This window comes from Erinaceus europaeus, chromosome 4 (assembly GCF_950295315.1).
Source record: "Erinaceus europaeus chromosome 4, mEriEur2.1, whole genome shotgun sequence".
NCBI lineage: Eukaryota > Metazoa > Chordata > Mammalia > Eulipotyphla > Erinaceidae > Erinaceus > Erinaceus europaeus.
The window spans coordinates 60,621,387-60,640,710 of NC_080165.1; the positions used below are offsets into that span (position 1 = coordinate 60,621,387).

Genomic DNA, 19,324 nt, shown 5'->3' on the forward strand with positions numbered 1-19,324 from the left:
TGCTTAACATGAACTTCCAAGTTTCCAGAACTCTGAAATAAATTTCTGTTGTATATCAGTGAGCCCAGTTTGCGGTCTTTTTGTTACAGTACCTGGGAAGGAGTAAGAGAGCAAGCATAATCACACAAGTGTTTTTCCAAGCTTCTAATACTCAGTGACCAAAGAAAGTCACAAAGGTGAATTCTAGAATCAGAATGGGAAGGTTGAACAAGATACCACGGATACAGGGAGCGATGCAGAATTGAGGCTACCAACATGTGTATATGGTGGTAGTGGTGTGTGTGTGTCTGTAAATTTGAAAACATCTTCATTACATATAAACCAGTCTGATTTCTTCCTATCCTTTTCCTTTTTTTTAAACACTTTTTTATTGTCTTTATTTATTGGATAGAAACAGAGGTTGAGAAGGAAGGGGTGATAGAGAGGAAAAGAGACAGAGAGACACCTGCAGCTCTGCCTCACCACTTGTGAAACTTTCCCCCTGCGGGTGAGGACCCGGGGCTCAAACCTGTGTCCTTATACACTGTAACGTGCGCTCAACCAAATGTGACACCACCTGGCCCCTCCTATCCTTTTCCTACTGAGACATTATTGACATGTAACACTGCAAGTTTAAGGTGTACAATGTTCCTGTCTATTCTGTTTCATTAAAGATTCCTGGGAGTCAGGTGGTAGCATAGTGGGCTAAGCACAAGTGGTGCAAAGAACAAGGACCAGAGTTAAGGATCCCGGTTCGAATCCCTGGCTCCCCACCTGCAGGGGAGTGACTTCACAGGCAGTGAAGCAGGTCTGCAGGGGTCTTTCTCTTCTCCTCTGTGTCTTCCCCTCCTCTCTCCATTTCTGCCTGTCCTTTCTAAAAAAAAAAAAAAAAAAAAAACCAACAATTACATTTATTTCAACTTGCTAATAGTTAAACAACAACTATAGTCTGAAAAGACTATACCAGATATCATGCACAAGAACTGGACTCAGGTTCAAGTCCCTGGTCCCCACCTACAGAGGAGCCTCCACAAGCAGTTTAAAGAGTGCTACAGCTCTCTCTCTCTCTCCCTCTCTCAATTTTATTAGTGATTTACTATTGATTTACAAAATTACAAGATAACAAGGGTATAATGCTGTATCATTCCCACCACCAAAGTTCTGCATCCCCATTCCCTCCTTTGTAGATGACAGCAGTTCTCCTAAGGTCAGACTTATCTCTCCAAGTTTTTTTTTCTATTATCTCTATTTATTTATTGGATAGAGACAGCCAGAGTCGAGAGGGAAGGGGGTGATAGAGAGGGAGAGAGAGAGAGAGAGCCACCTGCAACACTGCTTCACCACTCGCAAAGCTTTCCCCTTGTAGGCAGGAACTGGAGGCTCAAACCCAGGTCCTTGCTCATTGTAACATGTGTGCTCAAGCAGGTGTACCACCACCCAACCCCGCCATCCCATATGCTCTCCCTCTCAATTTGTCCCTGTCCTGTCAATAAAATAAAATAAAATAAAATAGCCACTGGGAACAGTTGCTAGGAAATTGTACAGATGCAGTCACATCTGCCATGTTGTCCCCTCAGGCTATTGCTAGTTCCCACAAGAGATGGGACATTCTCGGAGTGCCTGTTCTGCCATGTTGTGCCCTCAGGGCATTGTCTATCCCCCCCCAATGGTTGCGATGCTCTGGTTGCTCCTCCCCCTTCCCATTCTCACTAGAGTTGTTATCCTACCCTGGAGTGCTGTGGCTACTCCTCCCCCTTCTCATTCTCGAGAGAACTGCTCCCATAAAAGCCCTTCTCCTTCCACACCTCTCTCTCTTGCTGGCGCTTCACTTCGGTGTTTAGACGCAGGAAAGGTTACTGCGTGAGGTGGCCATTTTCGCTACCTCCATGTGGCCCAACCTGCTTCTCTCGCACCCAACTCTGAGGTGCCAGCACAAATAAAGATTTGTGTTTCCTTTTCGCTCCAGATCTCCTCTCTCCCTTCTCCGCGGCGCAGCCCAACAAACAGTGGGTTTCATTGTGCTGGCACTGAGTCCTAGCAGTAAACCTGATGGCAAATAAATAGTATACTAGAAAAAAATTGCACAGCATCATGTGTAAAAGAATGCTAACAGTTGGGAGTTGGGCTGTAGAGCAGAGGTTAAGCGCAGGTGGCACAAAGCACAAGGACCGGCATAAGGATCCCGGTTCGAGCCCCGGCTCCCCACCTGCAGGGGAGTTGTTTCACAGGCGGTGAAGCAGGTCTGCAGGTGTCTATCTTTCTCTCCTCCTCTCTGTCTTCCCCTCCTCTCTCCATTTCTCTCTGTCCTATCCAACAACGACGACAACAATAATAACTACAACAATAAAACAACAAGGGCAACAAAGGGAATAAATAAATAAAATAAATATTAAAAAAAAGAATGCTAACTGTTGTTCAAAATAAAAATAACTGGATATGACAATAGAAAGATAGTCATGTAGTGGAACAGTACGTTGCGGCTAAGATGAATAAATTAGAGCTCTACATATCAACAGAAAGCTGAATTTTAAAAGAGCCATTTGCTGAAGCATATGTACAGTGTGATGCTATTTATAAAGTTTCAAAACATGGAAACATGTTGTTTATAGATATGCACATATGTAGTAAAAGGCTACAACATGCATGAAAGGCTGAACTCAGAACTCAGGATTATGATTTCCACTGAAAATAGGGCAGGAAATAGGAGCAAGAAGGGGACTTTAATTGCAACATAGAAATGTTTAGTTTCTTAATCTTGTTCTTATATGTTCTTTATTGCAAGGGTTGGAAAACTACCACCAGAGAGACAAATCTGGCATGCTATTTTTGCATGGCCTATAAGCCAAGCATAGTTTTTACAGTTTTCAATTGTTTAAATATTGTAAAGAACGATATTTTGTGACATGTGAAAATCACACAAGATTGAAAGTTTCTTTCGGGAGTTGGGCAGTAGCACAGTGGGTTAAGCGCAGGTGGCGCAAAGCACAAGGACCGGCCTAAGAATCCCGGTTCGAGCCCCTGGCTCCCCACCTGCAGGGGAGTCCCTTCACAGGCGGGGAAGCAGGTCTGCAGGTGTCTATCTTTCTCTCTTCCTCTCTGTTTTCCCCTCTTCTCTCCATTTCTCTCTGTCCTATCCAACAATGATGACATCAGTAACAACAACAATAATAACTACAACAATAAAACAACAAGGGCAACAAAAGGGAATAAATAAATATATATTTTTTAAAGTTTCTTTCTTTGGGGCCAGGTAGCAGCATACCTGGTTGAGCACACGTTACAATGCACAAGTACCTGGGTTCGAGCTTCTGGTCCCCACCTGCAGGGAGAAAGCTTTGTGGTGGTGAAGAAGTGTTGCAACTGTCTTTCTGTCTCTCTCTCTACCTCTCTATCACCCCCTTCCATCTTGATTTATGGCTATCTCTATCCAATAAATAAAGATAATATAAGAACAAAAAAAAAATTTAAGTTTCTTTCTTTGTTCTTTCTTCCTGGGTCAGGGCCTTGAGTGTGGGCAACTTCATTACTCTTGGGTCAATTTTTACATTCAGATACACACAAGAGATAGAAGTAGAGAGAGAAGGAAAGACATCACTGCACCAGAATTTACCCAATGGCTATAGTACTTTTCGAATGGTGCTGGGGTTGGCACATGCATGGCAAGCTCTCTGAACCTAACATTCAAAACTTCTTGTCCATAGTTAAGGTTTCATTGGGACACAGCCATGCTACTTGCTTTCATACTACAATGACACAGTTGAGTAGTTAGAACTGTCCAAGCACAAAAGAAATCATCTTGAACCCTTCTCTGTTCTTGAGAGTTTAGACTAATTAAAAGCATGAAGCACATTGATCATAGACAAGATGGAAATTTACAAGGGTTGGGTGGTGCACCCAGTTAAGTTCACATAGTACTATGTGCAAGGACTCAAGCAAGAATCAGGGTTTGAGCCCCTGTTCCCACACTTCACAAGCAGTGAAGCAGGTCTGCAGGTGTCTATCTTTCTCTCCCCCTCTTGGTCTCCCACTCCCCTCTCAATTTCTTTCTGTCCTATGAAATAAAATAAGAGAAAAGGAAAAAATGGCTGCCAGGTACAGTGGATTTGTTGTGTTGGTACTGAGCCCCAGCGATAACCCTGATGGCAAAAATAAAATAAAATAAAATAAAGAGAAATTTACCAATATTATGTACAGTTCCTGTACACATGGGAGAGTCATACAAATGCTGAGTAGCCCACCATGTAGTCTTACACACCATCCCTAAATAATTTAGCTAAAGCAGAGTACACTGGGGAGAAATCAGTGAGGAAGATTACAAAAAAAAAAAAAAAAAAAGCACAGATTAAGGAAAGCATGCAGACTTGAGTTCTGTCTTCATCACTGATATTTTCCCTAGAAGGGAGAGGAAGAAAAAGAAACACCTGTAGCACTGCTTATGAAGCTTTTACCCTTTGCATGAGTGGGGACTGGGGGCTTGAACCTCGGCCCTTGCACACTGTAAGATTGCATTCCACGAGGTGTGCCACCACCCATCACCCCTGTTCTTGTCTTTCAAAGGTAATTTCTATTCTGCCTTCAGGGTCCATTCTATGAAATTAACCTTTTGCAATACACATATTTGGTGGCAGATTGTCATTCTCTTATATAACAGGGATTGTAGGGCCTGCAAAACTGAACATATTTGCAATCTGGCTCTTTATAAAAAAGCGTTCCACCTCTGGTTCATTGTGTGACATATAATTTCATAACATTAAAAAAAATGAAAGCATTAAGGTTATAGAAATTTTAAAAGATAAGTAATTAATCATCTAACAAAATTTGCTTATTTTTCCAAGTTTGTTCCAAGTACTTGAAAAAGCTGATATATTTTCATAAAAACTAAAATTTTTAAATATACTATGTCACATTCAAAACTGTACATCTTAATGACACAGCATGATTTAAGCTTAGAAACCATACAACACAACTTGCTTAACTATCTCACACTTAAACCTTTGTATTCATATGTCCTGTTTGCTATTGGCTACAGTGCAAAGGATATCTGTATAGACAGTTTCCTCCTTCCTTTTGAAAATTTTTTCTTTTATATTTTATTTTGTTTATATGTATTTTATATAGAAACAGAGATAAACTGAGAGAAAAGAGGAAGACAGAGAGGGAGAGAGAAAGAGAAAAAGAGACACCACTTGCAAAGCTTCACTCCTGCAGCTGGGACCTAGATCCTATATGTGGTAATGTATGCATTCTACTGAGTGTACCACTGCTTGATCTCTTTGAATTATTTTCTTAGATTAAATTTTTAGGAAAGAAATTATCTTCCTATCTTTACTTCAATAACCTGCTATTTCTTCAGTCTTTTGACTTTGCCTTCTCTAATAAAATTGATCCTCTCTTTTTGACTCTTTCGAGTGGTTATTTAGGCCTTGAAAAAGTTCTCTTGCTCTCTTTGATCTTCACTTGATCATGGCATGCCTTTCATGGTTCAACATTCTTCAACACATGTGAATACTGCTTTTTGATCTTTTTTCCTTCTTCTTTCCTCCCCTTCTTTATTTTGCTGTCATTAGACTTCATGACTCCAGGTTGCCTTTTTCAGACAGATGGACAGAGAGAAAGATACTACAGCACTGAAGCTTCACTTAGTGCACAGGGGACTGGATTTGAACCTGGGTTGTGAACATGAAAAAGCAAGTTTACTTCATGTAAGCTATCTTGCCAATCACACTTTCTTTTTTTTTTCTTTTTCTTTTTTCCATTTTATTAAATGTCCTTTAATTACACGTTTACTCCATTCCTTTGCTGAGGTTAAAGTCTACCAGTGTCTCTTTGTAACTAAGTCCAAAGGTTTTTCCCTTGATTTTTATCTTCTTCAGCTCTCCTGCTAGGAAATCACCTTCCTCCAGTTCTCCTTTCTCTTGATTTTCTGGTTCATCTCTTATTCAGGGCTTAATTGTTCCAGAGAACTGCCTATAAAGAGTGAAATACGCCTGCCTCTTCTGAGTTCTCCATGAATCCACTCAGAGTTCATTCCTTTAACTGTGCTTTGTCCCCAGCTAACTAAGTGTGTTTTAATGTCCTACAAATGAAAATAAGTGGGGGGGGGGGCAAGATTAAAAGTTTGCAGAGGAACAGCACTGAGGGGCTCTACTTAAAGTTTCAAAAATAATCAAACCATAGATAGAGATTCAAAGATCACAGGCCATACTGTGCTGGTAATAAAATCTACAAAGTGAGATCCACAGACCAGCAGAATCAGCATCACTTGGGAAGTCGCTGGACATGCAGAATTGTGGGCTCCACCCGGACACACCAAGCCTGAAATTAGATCTTTAAAATAATCTCCATATGATCAGAACATACATTCAAATTTAAGAAGCAACAGAATAGTGAGTCAGCAGTGCCTACTACTAAGACCTTCTACACACACACACACACACACACACTCAAACAAAGGATTATCACCTGTGGCTATCACACATTTAGCAGACAGGCTTGATTGCACTGATCTATCTAGGTGGGCAGCCTCTCTCCCTCAACATTCCAGATAATGGTGGAATCATTTCAAGCTGCAGATGCTTGGAAGAGACTGATCTTTCTTTCACAATAGAGGAAGACTGTTCTTCAGCTGAGACTACAGGTTACCAAACATGGTTTCTGTAATCTTTTCCAATAAAAAGTCATATATAAGCAATGGAATCAAGAGACAAGAAGTCGTCTAGAAGCCAGGAGATAACTCAGCTAGCACAATACACAGTTAACCACGAGCCAAGGGATCCAGGTTTGAGCTCCTGGTACCACATAGGAGCACCAGGGGAAACTACATGAATGGCGGAGCAGTGCTGTAATGTTTTTCTCTCCATATGTATCTTATTTTCCCTTGTCACCAAGGACTCACTGGAGTTGTTCCTGGTGGGATATTTTTTGTTTTCTTCAGATAGACTGCAAAAAACATAAAGGGAAACAGAGGTGGAGAGAAAAGGAGAGACCTCACGGCACTGCTTCACTGCTCATGAAAATTCTCCTCTGTGTGGTGCTCTCATGTATTGATTGGCCAGGGGCTTGAATCCAGGTCCTCATGCATAGTAAAGCGTGTGCTCTATCAGATGAGCAATCTCCCAGTGTGTGTGTATGTGTGCGATTTTTAAGAAAAAAAAGTCCACCAGAAGCAATCAGACTATGATTGTTCAAGGCCTCAGTGAAGAAAATAAAATGTTGTTTATATTCTTCATTCAGTCACTCAGTAAATGTTAAGAATCTACCATGTGCTGAGCACTATTCCCCGTGCTAGGGATAGCACAAAGAAGAAAACAGACAAAATTCTTGTCTTAGTGGAGTTTACATTCCAGGCATTGGAGAGGGGAAGCAAAACCATATCTAATACAGCAGGCAGTGGCAGTGCTTCAAAGCAAACATTAAACAGTGAGGCCAGCTATTTAAGATGGGTGGTCCTGGCAGGCCTCCCCAGAGTGTAGACATTTTGTCTATTCCCTGAATGAAATGAGGGTGCAATTTTTCTATTTGTGAGAAGGAATTCCACACAGAGAAACTAGTTAATGCAAAGGCTTTGATGTAGGAACATACTCAAGAGTGTTCAAGGAATAGTAAAAGAAAGTATGGTTCGGGCAAATTAAGGAAGAGAGTGTAACAAAATTCTTCTGGACATGTGAGTAAAACTAAGCCATGTAGGGCCTTTAAGGACCTCCGGTTTTATGTCAAGTGTAATGGGGTTGCTGTGTGAGTCAAGACTCTCAGGGGTTAGGAGTAGAAGCAGGGAAGTTTAATATGAGACTGCTATAAGGATATGTTTGGTTTAGACTTGGGTAGTCATGTTGACGCTGGTGTAAAAAAGCCCAACATTCCTAGCCTCACTAACAAAGACTAAATAAAAGTTGTCAGCAGTGTCTGGGAAAATAGTACAACTGGTAGGGCATCAGACTTGCATGCCTGAAGTTTCTGATTCAATCCTTGGTGCTACATATACCCAAATAGTGTTCTGGTTTGTTTTTTCTCTCTATCCTTTCTGTCCTATGTGAAACTCTCTCACTTATATTTAATAAATCTTTTTTAAATGTTATCACTATATGGTGATTGTTTTAAGTTTTAGGAAACCAATTTACACGTACAAAGCAAAAAGGGGAGGGGGGTTCGGGCGGTAGTTCAGTGGGTTAAGCGCACGTGGCGCAAATCGCAAGGACCAGCGTAAGGATCCGGGTTTGAGCCCCAGGCTCCCCACCTCAGGGGAGTCGCTTCACAGGCGGTGAAGCAGGTCTGGAGGTGTCGCTCTCTTTCCCTCTCTATCTTCCCCTCCTCTCTCCATTTTTCTCTGTCCTATTCAACAATGAACGACATCATCAACAACAATAACCACAACAAGGTTACAACAACTAGGGCAACAAACGGGAAAAAAATGGCCTCCAGGAGCAGCGGATTCATGGTGCAGGCACCGAGCCCCAGCAATAACCCTGGAGGCAAAAAAGAAAAAAGAAATGGGGGGGGGGGGTGTCGGGTGGTAGAGCGACAGGTTAAGCGCACATGGTGCAAAGTGCAAAGACAGGCATAAGGATCCAGGTTCCAGCCCCCAGCTCCCCGCCTGCAAGGGAGTCGCTTCACAAGCGGTGAAGCAGGTCTGCAGGTGTCTATCTTTCTCTCCCCCTCTCTCTCTCTCCATTTCTCTCTGTCCTATCCAACAACAACGACATATATAACAACAACAATAATAATGACCACAACAACAGAAAAGAAAAGAAAAGAAAAGGAAAGGAAAGGGAAAAAAAAGGAAGCGTGATAAGGTTTCTCTGGGTTGAATAACGCTAACAGCATCCCCCTAAGAATCAGTGTTACTTAACATTTCAGAAACTATTAAGAAAAGGAATACTTTGAGATATTTCTAGAAACACAAATTATACTCTGCTTTCCACATGGTGAAATGCCAAGTCAATAGGGAGCAGCTTCTGGCATGTGTCTAAAGCTCTGTGTGTAGGCTGGGAAGTCAGAGGCTGCTGTGACATGGACAAGTATAAAGCAGGACACAGGGTAGAGATAGTTTCAGATGAGTCCTTTAAGATAACAAACACTGAACAACCACTTAACAGCTGGAAACAAGATCAGTATAATAGCTGCTTCTATAGCAGTTCAAGATATCAGTTCTAGTAAAGTCCAAAATGCCAGGAAAAAAAAAAAGTTTTGGCTAAACCTGGAAGCAATCTAGGTGTCCAACAACAGACAAGTAGCTGAAAGTATATACAAGTAGTGTGAGTATATACACACAATTGAATACTACTCGGCTATTAAGAACAATGAATTTACTTTCTTCACTCCTTCTTGGATGGAGCTTGAAGGAATTATGTTAAGTCAGATAAGCCAGAATGAGAAGGACGAATATGGGATGACCCCACTCATAGACAGAAGCTGAAAAATAAGAACGGTAAGAGGAAACACAATGTAGAACTTGGACTGAGTTTGATGTACTGCACCAAAGTAAAGGGCTTTTGGGGGAGGGGGGCTTTCAGGCTCACCATATGGGTGTAGGGGTGGGAAACAGTCCTTTGATGATGGGAATGATGTGAAATTAAACTCCTATTAACTTGCAATCTTATAAATTACTATAATTCAAAATGTCAGGGGAAAATACATTGAATATTTCAAGTTCTATAAATGCTTACATTTTAGTCTGAGTATACATTTCTTTAGTCTGATAGTTTAATGTATTAAATTTGTAAACTAATTGAATTCTGACTTTGGCCTTAAATTGTTTAAGCAGTTCTAAATAAGTTATTTTACTTGTTGTATTTTTTTAATTTCTTTATTGAGGGATTAATGATTTACATTTGACAGTAAATACAATAGTTAGTACATGTATAACATTTCTCAGTTTTCCACATAACAATACAACCCCCACTAGGTCTTCTGTCACCCTTTTTTGGACCTGTACTCTCCTCTCCCACCCACCCCAGAATCTTTCACTTTGGTGCAATACACCATGTTGATGTTTTAATACTAAGTACCTAGAACCTTAGACCATATAGATCAGGATCATTGGTCCTGTCATTATATAAGATATTGTTTTTACTTCACAGGTGGTGAAGCAGGTCTGCAGGTGTCTTTCTCTCCCCTTCTCTGTCTTCCCCTCCTCTCTCCATTTCTCTCTGTCCTATCCAACAACAATGGCAACAACAATAGTAACTACAACAACAATTAAAAAAAAGATATTGTTCTTAGGGGGGCTGGGCAGTGGTGCACCAGGTTATGTGCACATAGTAAGAAGCGCAAGGACCCACGTAAGGATCCCAGTTCAAGCCCCCAGCTTCCTACCTGCAGGGGAATTACTTCACAAGCAGTGAAGCAGGTCTTCAGGTGTCTCTCTGTCTCTCTCCCTCTCTATCTTCCCCTCCCATTCTCAATTTATCTCTGTCCTATTAAAAAAAAAGGTCAAAAAATGGCTGCCAGGAGCAGTAGATTCATAGTATAGGGACTGAGCCCCAATGATAACACTGGAGGCAAAAAAATATATATTAGTAGTAGATATCATTAAATGACATAAAGCACAATGAAGTCCAGTACAGTAAAGTAAATCCCAACCATGGAATTTTTGAACAAAAACAAGCTCCCAACTAACTTGGTTATAATAATAATTATTTATTGCCTTTTCAAACCCTAAGACTACAAGGAACCTCCCCCATTCTCTTTAAAGTCCATATTTCTCCCAGTCCTGGAACCTCTGGGACTTTGCTTGTATTTCTTGATGCCTCTCCTCTCAGTCAGTTACCCTGCATACTGCCTCTGCTCATCTCAACTAAATTAATACAACAAGTGCCACCATGCCATGTTATGCTGTTACTGTATTTTGCTCAAATTGTATCCAGAGATGCCAAGACAGTGATGTTAACCTCCCAACCCCAATAATCTGGTGAGAAGTTTTCTAACACATGGGACTACTTAGTGGCACTTCAGATGGTGCTTTCTCTAGCAAGTTACAGATCCTAGATATAGGCTGAGGCCTAGGGGACTGGGTACATATCCATAAGTTAAGGGCAACTATATACCTCAAAGTAAAAGTGCTTAATAGTCCTCTGTGATTAGATTTTGATTACTTAGCTCAGCAATCTAGCAGAAAGGCCTAAAGAAGGCACCATAAGTTTGCTAGGCAAATACTACTTGAGCTTAGGCACTCTCCTCTCCTATCCCCTACTTCACTTCCCTCAATCACTCTATCTACTCAATTAACTACACAAAAGAAAGTCAGATATATCTCTTATTCTCTTCTGACAACATTAGCATTATTATCACTCCTTGATAATCTTTAGAAGAAAGACTGTATACTATTGGCCAAGAGATATACTGTCAAAAAAAAATGATCAACTAAAGGACAGTTATTGTCTCTATGACAATGTTTATTAGAATCACCGAACAAGTAAATGTAGTAAAACTCAAGGTTAACTTAGACCCCACTAAGATTCTAGATGTATTTATTTCCTCTGTAACTTGAGGCCAGATCTCATAAACCTAACACCGGTTTAGATATAACAAATGACACTCAATGCTTTAATAGTTGGCAGAAAGCCCAGGCTTGTCAGGTAAATAAGGGACTACAAAAGCTAAAAAAAAAAAAAAAAAAAAAAAGGTAAGAGATTCGCTCACTTAATGATGACCTTTTTGGTCACTTCCAGGCCACTTCATAACCTGAAGCCCATAAATTCAATGGGCCTAGACCTCTAATAGACCCCTCTCTCCACTATCACAGGTCACTTCATCAGGAACATCATTATAAGCCCTCTTGTGAGCTTCATCAGGACCATACCCTCACTATACATTAGCAATGGTAAAGACTGCCTCACACTCTGAAGGGAGGCTGGGCCAGACTACTCTGCCATTCGAAGAAAATTGGTTCTGAAATAAGTAGAGCCTAGAATGTTCCCAGCTGTGACTGTGGACTATGAACATAGACTACCTGGGATTCAGAGGTTATGCAAGCTTCTGCACTAAATATAAATAGATATGGGCCCTAGGTCAGATTTATGGGATAAACAGTTAATGGTATTTATATATTTTCTTCAAGTTTGGGAGCTACTCTTTGCTCTGACCCAGCTTTCTAGTCCTATTCTCAACTCTGACTATACCTTCCCAGCTCACCTTCATGTTAGCTATCAAATTCAGCAAAAATTACCAAAGTCATGGGGCTTTAGGAACGTACATAAGATAGACTTCCAGGGGACCAGGCAGTGGCACACCTGGCTCAGTGCTCACATTATAGTGTGCACATTCAAACCCCTGGTCCCCACTTATAGTGGGAAATCTTCACATGTGGTGAAGCAGGTCTGCAGGTGTCTCTATCTTTCCCTCTATCTCCCCTCCCCTCTCGATTTCTCTGTCTCTATCCAATAATAAACAAACAAAATATTTTATTTCATATTATTATGTATTATTGTTTTTTTTTTTTTTACCAGAGCACTGATTAGCTCTGGCTTATGGTGGTGTGGAGGATTGAACCTGGGACTTCAGAGCCTCAGGAATGAGAGTTTCTTTGCATAACCATTATGCTATCTACCCCCACCCTATAACAATATATACTTTTAATATTTATTTATTTATTCCCTTTTTGTTGTCCTTGTTGTTTTATTTTTGTAGTTATTATTGTTATTGATGTCATTGTTGGATAGGACAGAGAGAAATGGAGAGAGGAGGGGAAGACAGAGAAGAGGAAAGAAAGATAGACACCTGCAGACCTGCTTCACCGCCTGTGAAGCGACTCCCCTGCAGGTGGGGAGCCGGGGGCTTGGCACCACATGCGCTTAACCCACTGTGCTACCGCCTGACTCCCAACAATATTTTTAAAAATCATAAAATAGGGACCAGGCAGTGGCGCACCTGGTTAAGTACTCACATTACAGTGCTTGAGGATCCAGGTTCAAGCCCCTAGTCCCCACTTGTAGGGGGAAAGCCAAGTGGTGAAGCAGGGCTGCATGTGTCTCTCTGTTTCTCTCCCTATCTCCCCTTTCCTTCTCAACTTCTCTCTGTGTCTATCCAATAATAATTCAATAAAAATAAATAAATATTCATAAAATATACTTCCTAGTTTCTTTTCACCTTAAAATCCCAATTCCCATCTGCTCTACTCCTATTTTTTTTTTTTTTGGTTCATGTTTATTAAATATTTTGTTCTGCTTCATATCATACTGCTGTTTAGCCGCCAAGTTATGGATGCTACCATGATTTCATCCTGAACTCCTTCAGCAGATAAACTCACCAATGTATCCCAGAACCTCACCTCTCCAGAGCCCTACCCCACTAGGGAAAAACAGAAACAGGGTGGGGGTATGGATTGGGGACGATGACTACAGGGCTCTGAACTTCAATTCCATCAGGACCCAGAGAAAGAAGAGGAAACAAGGAATGACATTCAGAAGTAGTAATAAGTGTAAGCAGTGTAAGCATGGCTTAGTAAAGAAGAGAAGGCAGGACCATAGAAAAAACGGGCAAAACTATAGATAGATAATATATAGATAGATAGATAGATCGTTATAGAAATAATACTCAATCCATATCTGTGACCTTGGGAGAATCACTGCAGTTTCTTTTTTTAAATTTTTTTCCCCATGTACAAGGAAGGACCTGGGTTCAAGCCCCCATCTCCACCTTCATAATTTTTTCCCTTTTTGTTGCCCTTGTTGTTTATCTACATTGTTATTGTTGTTGTTATTGCTGTCATTGTTGTTGGATAGGACAGAGAGAAATTGAGAGAGGAGGGGAAGACAGAGAGGGAGAGAGAAAGATAAGACACCTGCAGACCTACTTCACTGCCTGTGAAGGGAACCCCTCCCCCACAAGTGGGGAGCCGGGGGCTCGAACTGGGATCCTGATGCTGGTCCATGCACTTTCCGCCATGTGCGCTTAACCCGCTGGGCCACCACCGCAGTTTCCAATGAAAGGAATGAGTACACAGAACTCTGGTAGTGGGAATGGTGTGGAACAGTTCCCCTGTTATATTTTATTTATTTATTTATGTATTTATTTATTTATTTGCAAGAGCACTGCTGAGCTCTGGCTTATGGTGGTGTGGGGAATTGAACCTGGGACCTTAGAGCCTCAGGCATGAGAGTTTGTTTGCACAACCATTATGTTATCTCCCCCACCATCCCCTGTTAATCTTGTAATTTTATAAACCAATATTAAATCACTAACTAAAAGAAAAAAAAAGTTCAGCCTTTAAATCAGAATCCTTTAAGTATTTTCCAACATGTGGGAAGAACAACTGGTCACTGCAACAATATTTTTCTTTTCTATAAGTCTTTTGTTGAGACAAAAACTACTCTTTTGTATGCTTCTTGGCACTCCCCCCCCAACTCAACATTGTCTTATAAACCACTGAAATTCAAATGAGCAAAAATCACTAATGTTAAAAGGATTCAAAATAGTGATATTAAATCTCATTGAGTCTAAATTAAATTCAAGGGTGAGGAATTGATAATAGGATGAGAGACACTGAGGATTATAGTTGTTTTTTGGGGGGGGGGGGTTCAATCCTGATCTTCATGATTCAAACTTACTTGTTACATATATTATGTTCTCCCAAAAATATTATATCACAGTCTAAATCAGATGGATAAGAATATAACATTTCCTGTGGTCCAAGAGGTGGCACAGTGGATAAAGCATCGGACTCTCAAACATGAGGTCCTCAATGATGTGTGGTTCCTTCTCTCCTATCTTTCTCATAAATAAATAAATCTTAAAAAAAAAAAAAAAAGGAAGAAAGAAAAGAAAAAGAATATAACATTTCCTAAATACTGTTTGGCAGGGTTCTGATGGTCAGAAAGTGACAGTTACTGGTTGAAACAGGTATTAGATTATTTGAATTTCACTCACAGCACAAGTCCTTTTATATGCTCAGTCAATGGCGAATAGTTGAGACTATTAAGAACCAACGGCTACTCACATACTGAACAATTAGCAACCCTGGGTCCATACTGATCTTCTTTCACATATTAAAAATAAACAAACAAACAAAACAGTGGTTCAGTAGCAACGGTGGAGGCAGGACGGTTATAATCAGTGACACTGAACTGGGAAATATTAAAATTGTTCTTCAATCAACACATGGATCCTAATTTTTAGATTAAAGATTTACGTACATGAATAATACACTCTGGAAAAAAAAAAAGTAAAACTCAAGAATCTCATTCCCCACCCTACCCCTCAAAACTGTTGCCTCTCCTCTTGCCCATAGGCCCTTTTTCTTTACCTGTCTCTTTCCCTCCCTGGGAGCAGGAACTTTAAGCTCCGCCTCTCTGATCATCCAAGCTCCGCCTTCACAACCCACCTGTGTGCCCAGCCCTTGACGTAACTGTTCGGCTTCAGCGGCTTGCAGGGTTCTGGCTTTCGATTGGTCTATCCGACGACGACCTGAACAGCGCGCCAATGGCAGCGGAGTTGGGTTAGGGGTTGCCCACATCCAAGATGGCGCCCCCAGTATCAGGGAGCGGGTGACCGGCAGCGGGGAAGCGGCCTGGGCTGGCCCTCCGATTGCGGGGTCCTGGGGGCATTTCACCTGTACCCCCCCTGGCCCGGCTACAAGGCCTTCCCCAGGCCAGAGCAATGGCCGCCGAGAACAGTAAGCAGTTTTGGAAGAGGAGCGCCAAGCTGCCAGGGAGGTGAGCCCAGGACGCTGAGAGGAAGAGGGGATTGGACCAAACCCTTCCAGACCTCAGGCTCTAAATCCTGCGGGCCTGGGGCGCCGCCGACCCCAGAAGGTTTGGGGAACCTAGGCTGGGAGATCTGGGACTGCCTGGTGGCGGCAGGGCAGCTGTCAGACAGGAGAGGCGACGAGCTTTGGGGTTGGCTGGGGCTAAGAGCCGGCTTGGGTCTGGGGGCTGAGGGCGCGGGAGGGGCTGCCCTCAGCCCCCGGGTCGGGGCCAGAGACTTGGAGTAGGGGCGGTGGAGTTGGGTGAGGAGCCAGGAGCCGCGCGTAGCCCTAGGTTTGGAGGCCGACCTCCGACCTGCCTCTCTCTTTAAACAGAAGTCCTTTTGGGGGGTCTTCACCATGCACGAGTGGTTGTTTGCACGAGGATGACCCCTTCCCTCGCTCACCCAGCAGAGCGCCTTGGAATCTCTCCTGGACTCCCCCAAAGGTTCTAGTGGGAACTTGGAGGGGGACTGGAAAAGTGAAGAAAAATTCTCAAGCTCGACTTGACTTTACCTTGAGTTGACCCTTTCCCATCAGGAGTGATCCAAAAATCGAAATATCTTCATTATTTCCTACGGATTTGCCCAACCCCAAGTGACCTCTTCCCGCTTGTGTTGTAATGTACTTCTTGCGCATACATATAGTATATTCTTTCATTCTTAAATTGTTTCCTTGGAGAGCAGATCCTCTAAACTGCTGTCACCCCCTTTTTGGTGTATGTTTAGACGTTTAGCAGTTGTACCTCCGTCAGTCTGCTGGTAGTTTACAGTTTCAATTTGTTTTGGCCAGAATCCCTAGTATAGAAGGAGTGTATGTTGTAGTCCTGAATTAGAATTTCAGCCAACTACAGTCTACATGTGATGAAATTCATGTTTGGTGTGTTTCACATGCTACCTTTACTAATTGACTCAGTTTTTTTTTTCCCCCTTCTGAGATAACTCTTTAATTTGTGGCGGCTTTTTTGTTTTCTTTCTTCTTTCTTTATTTTTTTGTCAGTGTAAGACAGAAATGAGGGTCAGCAGTGGCTATATGGCACCCTTATTTTATTTAGACTCCTACACAGATATGGAAGAGACTGAGAGTTTGTTTTAGTAAGTGGTACATTATGAAGTTAATGCAAGAGAATGTAGAGATTGCCGTAGATTAAAATGCTGTGGAATTACAATTTTAATAACTAAAGATTTCTGTGTGTTTAGATAAGCACACTTCCTGCCAACTGATTCTGTTTCCTTCCTGTTCTAGTGAACTCTGCAGTCTCTCCAACTGTTATTCTCTGGGATTTTCCATAGTGAAATCATTACATTTTGATATCTGAAATTTATAATCAGAGTCAATGGAAACACTGTTAAGTCAGGAAGCAGTATATGGAACGTGGACATGACATGGTCTTTTGTATCTATTGAGTGCTGTTTATTATGAACACTCTTGTTTTCTACACCTCCACTACTGTACTGTAAGAACAGTCAACTTTTTCAAAGTACTACCTCTGTGAGATAGGAAAAGGTGTCTTTTCCATTTCTTCAAATTTCTGGTTTTTCTTTTCATTTTGATGAGTTTTCTAGGGTGGAGGAAGAAAGAACATTGACTTGAGAAAGACTTGGGTTATTATTGACTTTACCAAAAACATGATTTACTTGGTGTCTCTGGGTCTCAGTGTTCTCATCAATGAAACAATGATAAAAATACTTTGCTCAGGTATACTATGAGAACTAAGCATTCTATTTTGGAAATAACCCATAACAGTGGTATTTAGCACATTGTAGTTGCTCAATAAATAACAGTTAATAGGTAGTCTGGGAGGTGGCACAATGGATAAAGCATTGGACTCTCAAGTATGAGGTCCTGAGTTCAATCCCCAGCAACACATGTACCAGAGTGATGCCTGGTACTTTCTCTTTTTCCTCCTATCTTTCTCATTAATAAATAAATAAAATCTTATAAACTTAAAGTAATAATAGTTAATAGTATTGCTGTTATTAGACAAGTAAACACTTAGAAGAATTCTTATCTGATCCTTGTCTCAGTGCTTGGTATTCATCTTCATTGATTATCTAGGGCTTTAAAATGTTGCCACAATTCAGATTGCAGTTTACCAGAGCACTATTAAACTCTGGTTTATGGTGGTGCCGGGCTTGAACCTGAGACTTTGGAGTTTTAGGCTGGAAGGTCTTTTTGCATAACCATATGTTACCTACGCTATAGTTTTTAGTACCTTGCCTGTTGAAAAGAAATATTGTTCTGTGTGTGCTTTTATCAGGGGAGCCCTCAGAAACTTCTGTTTATGGGGGAAAATGAAAGTTCTATTAGATAGCAAATGCTTTGATTTAAGAAAAATGTTAGGACATATTCTTGAGAATAGAATTTTTGCACTTGTGTTTTTTATTTATTTATTTATTTATTTATTTTTACCAAAGCACTGTTCAGCTCTGGCATAAGGTGGTGCGGGGGATTGAACCTGGGGCTTTGGAGCCTCAGGTATGAGAGTCTCTTTGCATAACCTTTATGCTATCTACCCTCCACCTTGCATTTGTATTTTTTTAGTCCTAGCAAAAAGAAACTTTCTCCTGCTTGGGGAAATGATACAGCTGACTGTGTAGGACCATAAACTACATAGGAGTGAAACTAGTTTAGTGCTCTTTGCATATTGAAAGGTAAAAACTCAAAGCAGTCGCAGGTAACTTTTAGTTTCTTTTTTTGTCTTTTTTTTTTTTTTTTTTTTTTACCAGAGCACTGCTCAACTCTGGCTTATGGTGGTGCGGGGGATTGAACCTGGGACTTTGGAGCCTCAGGCATGAGAGTCTGTTGCATAACCACTATGCTTTCTACCCCTGCCCACTTTTAGTTTCTTTGGTCACAGTCCAACAACCTTAATGACAACAAATAGGCATTATGTTTTATAAAATGGCCATAGGTTAAAAAATGAGGGAGTCGGGCAGTAGCGCAGCGGGTTAAGCGCAGGTGGCGCAAAGCACAAGGACCGGCATAAGGATCCGGGTTCGAACCCCGGCTCCCCACCTGCAGGGGAGTCGCTTCACAGGCGGTGAAGCAGGTCTGCAGGTGTCTGTCTTTCTCTCCCCCCTCTCTGTTTTCCCCTCCTCTCTCCATTTCTCTCTGTCCTATCCAACAACGACAACAACGATAATAACTACAACAATAAAAACAACAAGGGCAACAAAAAGGGAATAAATAAATTAAATAAATTTAAAAAACTGAAATAAACATTCTTTTAAAAAGTATCAGCTTTATTAAGATATAATTTATATATCATAAAATTATATATCATAAAATGTACCTTTTATTTATTTATCACCAAGGCTACTCTGCTCTAGGCCTTTTTTTTTTTTTTCCTTTTTTTGTTTTTTGTTTGTTTTTTATCACCAAAACTTCACCACTTCAGGCCAGCTTTTTCAAATAGAGAAACAAAGAGACTACAGCACCAGAGCTTTCCTCAGTATGTGTGTGTGTGTGTGGGGGGGCGGGCAAGCTCAAACCTGGGTCAGTTGTTCCCATGACAAGACATGAGCACTATCCAAACCAGCTATTTTGCTGGCCCTTCTTTTCTTTTCTTTCTTTCTTTCTTTCTTTTTTTTTTTTGATAGAGAAATAGGCACCGAGGGGAGGGAAGCCCCTCCCATCCCTGAGCAGTGGGAATAGGTTTGAATCTGT

General features: G+C 41.2%; 2 protein-coding genes across 4 annotated transcripts in view; one reads left to right on the forward strand and one right to left on the reverse strand.

Moving 5' to 3' along the window:
* The window catches only part of TMEM217 (transmembrane protein 217), a 37,008-nt gene extending 22,077 nt beyond the window's left edge, over positions 1-14,931 (reverse strand). For both annotated transcript variants that reach the window (XM_007517832.2, XM_060189733.1), the window contains exon 1: positions 14,842-14,931. The gene's annotated coding sequence lies outside the window, so the exon portion shown is untranslated. The remainder of the gene's footprint in view (positions 1-14,841) is intronic.
* Positions 14,932-15,407: 476 nt separating this feature from the next.
* Positions 15,408-19,324, forward strand: part of TBC1D22B (TBC1 domain family member 22B) — a 71,408-nt gene continuing 67,491 nt past the window's right edge. Inside the window, exon 1 of one of the 2 annotated variants that reach the window (XM_060189729.1) lies at positions 15,408-15,626. Coding sequence is in view for 1 of the 2 variants with exons in the window: in XM_007517813.3 (XP_007517875.1) it covers positions 15,571-15,626 (56 nt within the window). In the remaining variant the exon portion in view is untranslated. The remainder of the gene's footprint in view (positions 15,627-19,324) is intronic. The other variant, XM_007517813.3, reaches the window with a different exon arrangement.